The 14,471-nt window shown below is 32.2% G+C and overlaps 1 protein-coding gene across 1 annotated transcript; it reads left to right on the top strand.

Moving 5' to 3' along the window:
• Positions 1-2,500: 2,500 nt before the first annotated feature.
• Positions 2,501-8,412, top strand: LOC133286021 (uncharacterized). The gene is made up of 3 exons (XM_061483354.1): positions 2,501-3,023; positions 3,081-3,198; positions 8,220-8,412. Exons 1-3 carry the CDS (start codon positions 2,501-2,503, stop codon positions 8,410-8,412), a joined length of 834 nt encoding a protein of 277 aa, XP_061339338.1.
• The last annotated feature ends 6,059 nt before the right edge of the window (positions 8,413-14,471 follow it).

Raw genomic sequence — 14,471 nt, 5'->3', positions numbered from 1 at the left:
TGAACCTAGAGTGGAATAAATGGTAAAATGATGTTAGGATGGTGTAAAATGAAAAGTGGCACCTAAAATGACATTGTGGTAGCCCTAGGATGATAAAGAAAAATGAAAAGAAAATAAAGAAAAATAATTGTGTGTTAACACTATAATGGCCGAACCTCACTTGGTAGGGGAGGAAAATTGACGTTTTGCGACTTTGGTGGGTTTACCGTGTTTTGATGATCCGTATATGGTCATTGTAGGTTACCTCCTGCGGATTTGAACCCTGAACCGTGAGCTCGGTGGGTTGCCCTTGGTCCCGGACCAAAAAGGATTGTGGTAAGTATTTTGAACCATGCATTTATGCTTGATAATTGGCATGTAACAAGTGAATGGAAATTAAATTGGGAATGTCTTATGTGTAGGCATTTCTGTTTGTACCTAGCTCGAGGAAGTATTGCATTGGAGCTACGTGAAGAAGATTAATAAGGTAATCCCTTGGTACTGGGGGTTTGATCTCCGTGTGTGTTCCACCATGCCCGTTGAGGGTAATGGTAGAAAATGTATGTAAATAATATAGGATAACATGATCATGCATATTGTATGTGTTGTGGTACATAGGATGTACCGTGTCTCTGGCCAGTAGACTGTTTGCCTTCGGGCGTTACGGACTTCCACTGGATAGGTCTCCGTGAGGGAGTTCCAGTTGACCTGGGGTCATGGTGTGTGATCCGTAGAGGAGCACACTAGGAAGTCTCGGGTGGTTATAGATGGAGGGTGCATTGGTTGATGTTCTGGGAACACGCCTTGGTTTGAAACCCGTAGGCTTATGAGGCCAATAGGATGGATGTTGCGTGGTTTTGGCATTGACCATAGTTTCGTTGTATTTTGTATCCTTATGCTTCCCTACTTCTCTAAATCCCTTGCTTTATCCCGTTTTCAGATATTATGTTATGTTATTTATATGCATCAAAGTGAGCCATTGGGCGAAGTATTCGCCAGAACCTCTGGGTTACTGAGATATATTCGTATATCTCACCCCTCTTTGGGGACTTTATTTCAGGAGGTAGCAGTGGTGTTGGGGCGACGAGCAAAATTCCCGTAGGTTGAGCAGGAGGACTTTTACCTATTTCGCATTTTGTTGGCCACTGGGCCTAGGCTAGACTTAGGTCATGAACAATGCATATGATTAGGATTATTGTTATCTTTTTGTTCATGATGTATTTTGTCTAAGTTTAGTCTTTGATTATCATGTTTTATTTTGGAGCATTTATTTTGTATACTTGAAGGAGAATTGTAATTTGTCTATTTGAGAAGTTGTAAATTGTAATATGGAGAATTGATGTAACAATGAAGTATGTAATATGATGAAATAGGCCTATTCTAGGATGTGAATGATGATTTATGATTTAAAGAATGCATGCAATTGGACCTTTGTGATTGAAATTAGTTAACTTGGAAAAGTAAGCATTGGTTATGTATTTTGAGCAAATTGGATATAAACTGTGAAGGGTTGTAAGAGCACCAAAGCATTGCTGGTCCTTGTGTGCCACCCATGATTATTAGGTACAATTTGAGGTTAGAGAACACATTTGCAAATTTAGGATTTATTGGAAAAATAAAGGAAACACTAGCGAATTTTCTAGAAATTGGCAGAATTTAGGTAAACTTTGGGAGAGCATATCTCCCTCCGCAAAAGTCTGATAGGGACTTTCCATACGCTGTTTTAAATCTTGAGATGTCCTCTATCTTGTGTCAAAGTTTGAGAAAATTCTGGGTTGGACGTCGACCTGTAGAAGGTAGAGAGCACAGACTGCTCAATTGGCCACTGCACTTGTGGCTGATCTGGAGCGAGTTTGGGAAATTTATTCCTGCTTTGTTTCTTGGTCAAATTAGGTGTATGATATGTCAAATCGAAGCTTGAGGTGTCTAGTCTACTGTATAAAACTTTGAGAGAAATTGGTTTAGTGGATTGTCCAGAATAATATATTTAGTGAAGACTGTTTGGAGCCAGTTTGAGGGTGGCTGGCAGATTAACTTGTCCAACTTCAAACGGCGATATTCGGAGCAAACAAGAACTTTATGACTCGTGTGATAGCTTCCTAGAAAGGTAATTAAGTCTAGAGTAATATAATAAAAGATGAGAGGCTTGTAGAATGCGGTTTTTCCGCAAAAATTCAAAGACCAAACCATGTTCGGATAGGTAGAAAACGTAAAAGTGAGATTTTAGCTAAGTGGGTTTATGGGAACCCCTTAGTCACTTGAGAGAAGTAATGTATGATATAAGAGTAGTATAAATAATTATTCCCCAAAGAGTTTATAGTTACGGTCACAACTTTTATTTATTACGCTTTATTATTGTTTTAAATACTCGCGTAATAAAACGGAAAAAGTTTACTCGCATTTTTATAAATGAATTGCTGTGATTGTAACTGCGCTTAATATCATAATTAATGTTAACAATACCGGTGTACAACGGGCTATTACAGGTTTAACTAATGCACCCAGCACCTTTATGAGGTTGATGAATCATGTTTTGCGTGCATTCCTTGGAAAATTTGTGGTTGTATATTTTGATGACATTCTGATTTATAGAAAAATCTTGAATGAGCATGTTGAGCATTTAAAACTTGTTTTGAATATTTTGAGGAAAGAGAAGTTGTTTGCTAATATAAAAAAATGTTCTTTTTGTACTAACACGCTTGTGTTCCGTGGTTTTGCTGTTAGTTCTAAAGGGATAGAGGTGAATGAAAAAAAGGTAAAGGAAATTCAAGATTGGCCTAGCCCTACTTGTGTGAGTGAAGTTCGAAGTTTTCATGGGCTGACTAGTTTTCGTAGACGGTTTGTGAAGAACTTTAGTAGCCTAGCAGCACCATTAACTGAGGTTATTAAGAAAGTATTTTTTGAACCAGGAGATTGGGTTTGGTTACATATGAGAAAGGAAATATTTCCAGCCCAAAGACGATCCAAACTGCTTCCAAGGGGTGATGGACCATTTCAAGTGATTGAGAGGATAAATGATAACGCCTACAAGCTTCACCTTCCAGGTGAGTACAATGTTAGTGCAACCTTTAATGTTTCTGATTTATCTCCTTTTGATGTAGGTGCAGATTTAAGGACAAATCCTTTTGAAGAGGGAGGTAATGATATGAATAAGGAGACAACACCTAGTGATCCATTGCAATTGCCAAATGGGCCAATAACAAGATCAAGGGCCAAGAAGTTTAAAGAAGCCCTTAGTGGGTTGATCCAGCAAATGTGGGCTAATCATGAAGACATCAAGTCCAAATTTATTCATGATCAGAATTTAGTTAATGCCATCAATGTAAGGGAGGTTGAGTGGAATGAGTAGAAATTTTCAATGTCAATTAATGCTTAGTGGGGCTGATAGCATTTTCTTAGTGGGGTTGATTCACATTTCCAAAGTCATTAATGTTTAGTGGGTTGATTAGAGTCTTTTCCTTTTTTCAAGTTGTCAACTTTAAATTAGTGTCTTTTTATTTGCTATTCTTTTCCTATTCTTGGAGGGATGTTCCAAGTATAAATAAGGGAGAAAATAACTCTTGTAATCAGATTTTGAAGTTATAATATAATTGAGAGATTTCTTCTCTTTTGTTCTTATCTGGAACTCTGAACTTATCAAAAAGCTTGTTCTTGTGGCGTCCAAACTAGACTTATCACTCACTTTCTTTTTTCTTGAGTGTGACATCTTTATCCTTCTTATACCTTTGGTTCTTATCTTCCATAGATAACGGGTCAAGGTTTTTTGTATTTCTTGTTTTAAATTTCTGATTGTAGAAATAATCCTAACTAAATTGGTATTGGGTCTCACATTCTTGGTGGGGTTCATATCGCTAAGGAGATCAGTGTAGACCTTTGTAAAATATCTCTAAGTCATAAATTAAGTAACCAATGCTTGTGGTCTTGGAAAAAACCTCAATGTTATAAATGGCAAAAGATAAAATTAAAATGAATGTTTCAAATTAGTATATTTGCTAATTGCCTTATATCTTTGAAATAGGTTGTGATTTTACAAAGGCTTATGGTTGTTGTAACATCCCGTGTATACCAGATTGTTATCATATTAAAATATTAAGCGCAACTTAATTAAATGCGGAAGCTAAAATATATTAAGCTTGCAACATGCAAGATCACTTTTTCTTTATTAACATAGTAATGTAAAATCCATCTATATCCTTGTGTAATTGCAAAACCACACATAAATTCCTAAAGTGCCTCAATATCATAAAGAAATACTAATTCATTAAGCTACATCGCATAGTAATGACCAACGTCCATATCTCATAGCATATACAAAACATACATGTCCAACAAAATACAAATATCAAATGAGGCATGGACAACCCATGCTCACAAACAAATACAACATAAGCATAATAGTCATATCTCAAGTACACTAATCATGTCCAAATGATATAAATAAAGCATGTATATAAATCAACTCTGCTCCGGTCTCTTACCTCGGGAAGCATCCATCTCATGGATGCCTACACCTGAAAATGTACCCCACACGATGTGAGATCTCTAAACAAAAATCTCGGTAAGCAAGGGTTCTCGAAGAGTCCCTCCGCCCCAAGCTCACTCGGTATAACAGCTCAAATATAACAGTTCAACAACAATAGCATAATCACATGATGCAACAACATATATATCATGCATGTGTGCTAACAAGTCTACTGGCCAGAGAACAATATGATTTACACATGTCTGCTACATACAAAAGAAGTATAAGGCTCTTGCCTCATATCGACACTCAGGGAATACAGTCTTGTGCAGCTCCACACTACACTCATGTATTAGCCATCTTGTGTGTAATACACCACATAACATACATATATAAGAGTGCATCATTTCATCATCTCAAATAACAGATAAGCATATATACCATATAAAACTACCATCTGCCTCTTAGAGTATAGTGGAACAAATGGGGATTAACCCTGGGAACACGAAACTTACTTGTCAAGTAGTATAATCAAGCTCAAGATACAAACAACAGCTCACAGATCACAAAACAGCAAAATCATAGTCTGTTTTATGCCAAAAATATTATTAATTTAAATATCCTAAAATTTCAAGTCAAATGGACTATGTTTTCTTTTTCGTTTAGTGGCTGCAGGCTTCTCCCAAAGCACCCAAGCACCAAACTGCGTTTAACTCTTTTTAAAACATTAATTGCAACAAACTGAATTTGGAGTTGTATAACTCCGGTTATATTTTTCGCAAATTTTCTACCACAAACTGAATTTCCAACAATAGGGTCGCGACTTCAAACATAAACTGCGATCCATCCACTCATCCAATGAATCTGAAAATTTACAGGGTTGTAGCCCTATGTGTTAGCTTCATGTAGGTCTAAATGTCACTCAATTTGGAGCTCTATAGCTCGAGATATTGCGATTTTACTCAACTAGGATGTTTCTGTCTCGCGAAGTATTCGATTACTACATTTTTCCAGAAAGTATTCGAATACTGCCCAAAAAATATTCGAATACTTCTTCGACATAATGCAGAAAAATGAGTTTTTAAGGTATAATGACTTTTAATGATCTCCCAAACTTTTTTAGTCATTTAATTAACATAACAACTCGTTCAAAACACAAAAACAACTTCAAGACTCAACCTTTAACCTAAATCATACTTTCTATCATGAAGAACAAAGTAAAGATCATTCTATTCACATGAAACACAAGATGAATGTTTGATGTATACCTTAGGCCCACCAAAACAGAGAAAGAAGAGGACTTTAAATGCTTAAACTCCACTCTCTACCACATCCAAGTGATGTGCACGAATTTGGGTCATCAAGGCTGGTTCTTTCTTTCACATAGGCTTCAAAACAAGGTGTGGTGATACCCCAACTCCTCCCAAAATGAGATGGAACCTTTCAAATCCCCTAAGGCAGCAACCAAGGTGCTATTTTTCTCCCCACAATTTGAACTTCGTGATGTTTATAAGATGAGGGTTGAAGGAATGATGGTTTGTGGGTGTTTGATGTTTTCCTCAAGAGATGAGTCCCACTAACCCAATTGAGCATTAATACACTTAAAACACCCGGTATTAGTTATATTACTTCCATTTATTATTTTTCTATCAAACTTCATATTCTTAACCTAGACATTTTTCTAAGAATTATAATATTTTTACATTACTTTTTTGAGACATTTTATGGGTACGCACTTTCTAATGCGAAATAGCAGATATTAGTTCTGACTTCACTGCTTACTATTTTCATCTCAACTTTGATATTCTTGACCTAGATATTTTTCTAGGAATATTTATATTTTTATTATAATTTTTCGGAATACTTCACCGGTACGCATTTATATCGCGAAGGAAAATCGGTATCTGCACTTTTCATCAGAAAAGATACTTAAGCATTATTCAACCTTCTAGATAATAATTTTACCATAATTATGCATAATCTTTTTTAACTGCATGCTCCGACATCGATAATGTTATTTATTTTTAATTATTTAGCGATGCGGGTTCTTACAGTCATCCCTCCCACCTTTTAATAATTTTGTCCGCAAAATTAGAGACATACATGTCCCTAAATTCGGGATATCATCGGAGAAGCTCGTACTCTCACTCCAAGTGTATAATATCCCTCACCATGAGATTTAATTAATTGCATGTAATTAGGCAATTAGTTTTATATTAGTAGGTTGAATTAGGTAAAATATCAAATTAAATAAATTGGGGTCACTTTGAGGTAAAAAGTGCAGTCAGTGAAAATTATGGGGTAAAAATGGGTGTAGACAAAAGTACCCAAAATATAAAAGTAAAAGTAGAAATATTCCTAGAAAAATATTCCAGACCTTTGAGTAAAGTTTGAAAGAGAATGGAGTTAAATAGATATATGAGCTTATACTCAGTTGAAATAACTAACTTAAGTTAAGTGTGAAAACACAAAGCAAACCACTCATTTCTTCATCTTCTTCGTGGAGCAAGGGAGGGAGAGGAGGAAACCAATTTTGAAGAAACTCAAAATCTTAACTTTCCTATTTCTCATCCAAATCAACTCGTTCTAAAGCCAAAGTCACTTCAAATCTTCTCCTCTTTCTTAACCCTAACTTAGTTTTGAGTGGGATCCATTGTGGAGTGAGATATTCTTGGTGGGAAGGGCGAAAATCTTGATGTTGGTGGATCTAGAGGTGAAGCATTGCCTCCTTGTTGCTTGGTTATCCTTCCTTGAACCCTTGTGGCGGTATTGTGGTAAGCATTTTCACCTTTGTTGGTGTTTTGAGGATATTCATATTTAGGGTTCCATTTATGAAAATGTGATTTAAGATTGGGTTGTTTGAGTTTGATTGAAGCTTATTTCCTTTACAAATATTGTTAGTGATGATAAAAAAAAGGGTAGAAATGAGTATAGATTGTTATTCAAGTTATGTTCAAAATCTTGGAAAAATACATGCTTGAAGTGTTGATTTTCTAGTAGTTGTAACGCACTACCAAAATGAAAAATGGGTTCTATAAGTGCCTCGTAACGCTCTGGAGAGCGTTAAAATGCGCTATCCGAAAGCAGCACAAACACGGTTTAGTAAAAATTGAATAACTTGAGCTACGGTGCTCCAAATTGAGCGCGGTTTGAACCCATGTGAAGATAACGAAGAGATCTATAACATAGTAGGAGATGAGAACTATAAAATAAGTACATAATTTCTATAGTAATAAAATAAATGAAGATATTGAGTAATGAATTGAATAAAATGAGTATTAAGTCTTGTTGGTCCAAAAGGACTATTTGGCACGCTGTAATAGAAAATTATGGATTAATAAAATAAGAATATGATGTTAAGCCTAGTTTTATTTATTCCGCAACTTCATTCAGTTATAGTCACGAAATTGGTTATTATAAATTCGATTTTCCAAATGAAGGATAAACATATTTACAAAAGAAAAATTTATCCGAGCTTTTAATTGAACCAATGTGATTGTAACCGCGCTTAATATCATAAAGCAATGTTAACAGTTCCGGGTGTACAATGAGGTGTTACATTTTATGGTATGAGAGCAGTTTCTCAGGGAAACTTGTGGATTATTGTTATGTCTGCTTGGTGTTTAATGCTTTATAGTTGTCTTGGTACTCTTTATGATTATTGCATCTGTGACCACTGAGTGTGAGCCTGATCAACTCATTTCTTTGTGTAACATGTGTAGTGTCATGACGAGGAACCAGAACAACTCTGAGGCATCGAATGTCAATGCTCAGCCAGATCTATTTTGGCTGCTTTAGTTAGGCCCCAAAGTGGTCGTGGGGCAATAGGTGGACAGTCTGATCCTGTGGCGGATACTCTGGCAGCTGTGCAAAGGGAGTTAACTGCTAGTCATCAAGCTAATGAGAACTTGATGAAGACTAATGAAGATGCATGGAATGCTATGACTGTGGTGATGAATGAGTTGATGTAACATCCCGCGAATGTAGGAATTTGGATAAATTTCAGTCAGGAACATGGGAGCATGGCTATAATTTGAATTGTCTACATATTGTAGGGTGGACTTACATTACATTAAGAAAATGATTTTAACTAAAATTATGGGTATATATATATATATATATATATATATATATATATATATATATATATATATATTAAGAGTGTGAAACCCTCCTGAAAAGGATAGAATTAATTTAATCATAGCATATAAGAATTTGGACTATTATTTAGTAATGACATGAAATAATAATTAGAAGCCTACATGAAGCAACACTCATTAGGAAATTAAATTGGACCCTATCCACCTCTCTAGGTGTCGGCCCAAATATTTTGGGAGGAAGGTCAAGTTAGCCCAAAACTATTAATTAATCCCTAGCCTATCTCAATGAAATCTGAATACATGTGTGTTCATTGGTCAAAATTAGAATGCATGTGTACTCATCTTAATATATACAAAGCAGAACCAAACTTTAGAAACTTTGCTGACGTGTCACTTCCTCCTTAATTCTCAGCTTTGTGTTCACACTGGAGATAGTTTGAAAAGTTACTTCTTTTAGAAATATTTTTTATTTCGTAAATAAAAAAATTCTACAAAGGAGGGAGAGTTTTTTTTAAATCATTATAAAATACTTGGTGGCAAACAGCTGTATTAATGATGTTCTCAATTCAAAATTCCAAATTGAAATTTGAAATGGGTGGGAAGTGTATTAATTGAAATTGAAATCAGTCACCTAACAATTAAGTTCCCTTCACTATTTTCTGCATTGGTAACGGTGAAGTGTATTCTACAAGCTAAATTTTTTTTAAATAAATAAATTACGACTTTGCCTATAAATAGGGAAGTGTTGCTTCTTTTTTTTGTCTTGCTTGCATTTTTTTTTTGTTCATGTGTGTAGGGATTGTTCTATTGGTATAATTTTCTGTTTCTTTATGAAGAAACCTTATGAATTCATTTTCATAAATTTTATACTAACTGATTTATTCATTTTTCAGGATGGAAGGATTCATAATACTGCCACCACATCTCATTGTTCCGTTTGGATTTGTGAATCTAAACTTTTTTTTATTGAATAATGTTCGAAGCTTTGCGTTCAAAGATTTTCGTGGATAGATCTGCATCTGTTATGGCTTTAAAGTGAAAACAGTTAAAAGGTAAAATCATAGGATATTTTTCTTAGATCTGATCTACATATCTACATCTGTTATGGTTTTTTTATTTTCCCACTTCTCTCTCATTTTTCTTTCGATTCTTCCAATTCATCTCTTGCAATCAATCTTGAACCTGAGATGGATCGGTATTTTGTTTATCTTTTGTTAGAGCAGGTTGGTCATGGAAGTAGATTTGATGATCATTTGTTCAGTAAACGAGCTTGGAAGCATATGTCCTCAATGTTCAATGCAAGGAAACAAGTGAACAATTGTCGTCCTTACGATGGGTTCACTTTCAACTATTATACTATTTAAAAGCGCATGTGGAGTTTGCAGATCTTCAGAGAAGAGCTAAACTTGTTGTTGTAAGCTGTGAAAGACTGAAGAAGATATGGGTTATCCTCTTTTGATTTTTCAATTTTGAAGCTTCCCATTTTTTCTTTTTCTTTTTCTTCTATTTGAATATGCATCACACAATTGTGGCTCCATAATAACGAAAAAGATATATTATTATATATTCTTTCCCTTTCTTATTTATTTTTTTATTTTTTATTTTATGTATGACTTTTATTATGTATCCTTTGTATATCCTTCTTATTTTCTTTTTATTTCTCTAGCGAAATTAAATGTGAATAAATTATTGAAATTAAATGTCTACGTTAATAAATGTCTATGTAAATGATAAATCATATTTCGCAATCATTCTTGGCTTTATAATGTCCGATGATTTTATCTAGCTTTCATTTGACGTATAATAAAAACTAAGTAAATGTCTACGTTAATAAAAAGTTTAATTTGACTTATAATAGCCTACCAAAAAAAAAAATTGACTTATAATATTCTTGGCGTTGTTATTGCGATTCAGGAAGAGTCTTAAAGTATGCATGTCATTTTGCGATTCAGGCAGAGAAGTACTGTTAGTTCTCTTTTGGTTTGTATTCTTTTTTCAATTTAATACATTTTTAGTATTAATAACAAAAACATTAATAATGTTTTTATAATTCTAAATAGTTAGTGCGAAAATCAGCATTAATTAGTGGTAGACAGGTGCATTAATATCCCACTTCTTTTTTAGAATTCAAAATTCAAAATTGTATAGGTGGGGAAAGAGTTTAACGTCTTTTAGTGAGAGATAGCTGTATTAAATTTCTATTATTTTCTAATAGAATTGTTAACTCTCATTTTAAAAAATATTTAATGCTTTTTTGCATATTTATAAAAAAACCAAAAGATCGCAAGAAAAGAGTTCAACATTAATTAGTGGCAGACATATGCATTAATATCCCACTTTTTTTTTGAAATTTCAAAATTTGAAATTGATATAGGTGGGAAAAGAATTTAACATCTTTTAGTGAGAGACAACTATTAAATTTTTATTATTTTCTACATGGGAATTGTTAACCCTCATTTTAAAAATCATTTAATGCTTTTTTTATATTTATCGAAAAACCAAAAGACCCAAAGAAAAGAGTTCAACATTAATTAGTGGCAGACAGGTTCATTAATATTCTCTTTTTTTTTTTGAAATTTCGAGATTTGAAGTTGATATAGGTGGGAAAAGAATTTAACATCTTTTAGTGGGAGACAACTGTATTAAATTTCTTCTATTTTTTACATGCAAATTGTTAACCCTCATTTTAAAAAATATTTAAAGTTTTTTTCTATATTTTTCGAAAAATCAAAAGACCCAAAAAAAAGGGGCTAATCGGGTATAATTACAATCTGTTCGAAGTTATAAAAACTGCACGAAACGTCATTTTAAAAAAGGACTTTTACATTACGCTAAAGTCCAATCTGTTGACCTACATGCTAATAGTTACGGGTAAGTGAAACGTCATTTTAAATGGCATTTAAGTAGGTAAAGATAACATATATGAAAATTTAATGTACAGATCTAATGAATATGTAAAGACATAAATCAAACAATTTTAATAGTTATAAATGTCATTTATTATCATTGCCACCTAAAACGTAATTGTCGTCGCCACTATAAATGGTTTTTCTGATTCTTGAACTGAAATGACACACTGTAATTGCTCAACACATTCAATGGGATCTTAAATTGCAAAATAAAGGCTAAACAGTTTAAATTAAATAAATATATAATTATTTACAAAAAAATAAAAATAAATAAATATATAATTTACTCTAAAAATCGAATTAAAATAAATTAAAATTTAAGTGAACCATTTGTTGGTGGCAGACAACTCATTCGATGTCCCACTGCTTTTTACATTGAAATTTTCAAATTAATAATAACTCATTATTTTCTGAAAATATTTATTTTAAATTTTGAATTTCATTTAAATTTCAATTTTGAATTTGAATTTTGAATTTTAAACTTTGTAGTGGTGGGAAAACATTTGGATAATTATTGGTGGCAGCTCATTTATTATACCATTACTTTCTACATGGATTTATGCCTAAGGTTTGGATGAGAATATGACATTTACACTATATAGGGATTGTGATATTTCTGTAATTCTTTAGAAAGCACTTTTAAGTTTGCACTTTTACATTTAATAATGAGTTGCCAATTCAATGAATAAAAATGGAAAATTGTTTATGCATATATGAATGGAATCCTAATAAATATAGGAGTTGCCAATGCTCATAATGATAAGATGGAAAATGAGAAATAATTATACGAGATATAGAATTTTAAAACAGATAATGAAAAACAATCATACGATATAGAATTTTAAAACAGAAGAATGAAAAATAATTTATTTAATTCAAAATTCTAAAATAGATATTTAATTCTTTTTTAAAATATTTAAACTAAATAGTTAATGCAAAAAGAGTTCAGCATTAAATAGTGGCAGGCAGGTGCATTAATATCCCATTTCTTTTTTAAAATTCGAAATTTGAAGTTGATATAGGTGAGAAAAGAATTTAACATCTTTTAATGGGAGACAACTGTATTAAATTCCCACTATTTTCTACATGGGAATTGTTAACCCTCATTTTAAAAAACATTGAATGTATTTTTTTTCATATTTATCGAAAAATCAAAAGACCCAAAGAAAAGAGTTCAACAATAGTTAGTGGCAGACAGATGCATTAATATCCCACTCCTTTTTTAAATTTCGAAATTTGAAATTGATATTGGTGGAAAAAGAATTTAACATCTTTTAATGGGAGACAACTTAAATCTAATTTTAATTTTTGTAAATACAAATTTGTAAAATTTCAAATACAAACGACGCAAATCCTTGCAAAAAATAATTATTTACATAAAATGCTGATAGTTAAAGGTTGCAAACTGGACTTGGCCCAGAGGGCCTGCCCGCCCCGCCTGCCAACACATTTTTATAATTAAATTAAAATTTCACTATTCTTCTTTTATAATTAAATTCCTAATAAGGTTACCAAAAAAAAAAAATCATAATTCATATTTCAATGAGGATGTAAATACAAATTTATAAAATTTCAAATATTAATGACACAAATCCTTACAAAAAATGACCATTTATTATTTATTGTGAATAAGAGCCTTTTTGTGAATAAATATAAAAACTTATTACATGCTAATAGTTATATGTAGCAAACTGGGTTCGGCCGGAGGGCCGGCCTACCAAACATTTTTATAATTAAATTAAAATTTCATTCTTTTTCTTTTATAATTAAATTATTAAATCTGATTTTAATTTTTGTAAATACAAATTTGTAAAGTTTCAAATACAAACGACGCAAATCCTTGCAAAAAATAATTATTTACATAAAATGCTGATGGTTAAAGGTTGCAAACTGGATTTGGCCCAGAGTGCCTGCCCGCCCTGCCTGCCAACACATTTTTATAATTAAATTAAAATTCCACTATTCTTCTTTTATAATTAAATTCTTAATTCATATTTCAATTTTTGTAAATACAAATTTATAAAATTCTAAATATTAACGACAAATTCTTACAAAAAAATAACTATTTATTATTTTTTGTGAATAAGAGCCTTTTTGTGAATAAATATAAAAACCTATTACATGCTAATAGTTATAGGTGGCAAACTGGGTTCGGCCCGGAAGACCGACCTACCAAACATTTTCATAATTAAATTAAAATTGCATCCTTCTTCTTTTATAATTAAATTCTTAAATGTGATTTTAATTTTTGTAAATACAAATTTGTATAATTTCAAATACAAACGGCGCAAATCCTTGCAAAATGACACTGAATTAATAGTGTTTTCTTATTATAGGTACAAACTGATCTTTTAATCCCATATTTGCTTTGTCTGTTTGTTACCTTGATTTTATTAGTGCTGTTATAGTTAGCAATAAGTTGTATGCATTTTTCTTTTTTTACTCATCCTCATTTTAACAGAGTCTACTGTGGCGTATTTATTTTTTACATAACTCATCGAGTAGATAACTGTATTTGATTTGCATAATATTGATCACTTTGGATAGCAGATTTTTGTTTATGATTGATATTTACAAAATTCTGTGTCAATGCTGTAATTTTTTCTACCTGAAATTTGTAAGTATAAGGTTTGCAGTGCAATTAACCAACCACGGCGGACAATAAATATTTTGTTCTTTTTCCCCCGAGCATCACACGGGTAATTCACTAGTTTATTTCAAAATTAAATCTATTATGTTCAACCAAATATTCTGATTTAATTTTCTAAAAATCTTTCTTCTCCTTATATTTAATACTTTATATTTATTTTTATCTTTATATAATTATAATTTCTCATATTTAATGCTTTCACATTAAATATAATAAACCATAACCATACAAAAGTGAAAATAAATATAACCATTAAATTAACATAATCGATCTAACAGTAAAACAAACTAGTAGTGACATTGATAATAACATTAATCGGTAATAATAATATTCTATCTCATAAAAAATTATCAACTTTTTAACTTACCTTC

The sequence above is a fragment of the Gastrolobium bilobum genome, unplaced genomic scaffold (genome assembly GCF_033153095.1).
Source record: "Gastrolobium bilobum isolate Gb01-03AN ecotype WA unplaced genomic scaffold, APGP_CSIRO_Gbil_v1 utg1863, whole genome shotgun sequence".
Lineage (NCBI taxonomy): Eukaryota > Viridiplantae > Streptophyta > Magnoliopsida > Fabales > Fabaceae > Gastrolobium > Gastrolobium bilobum.
This window is presented reverse-complemented; position numbering and strand designations above follow the sequence as displayed.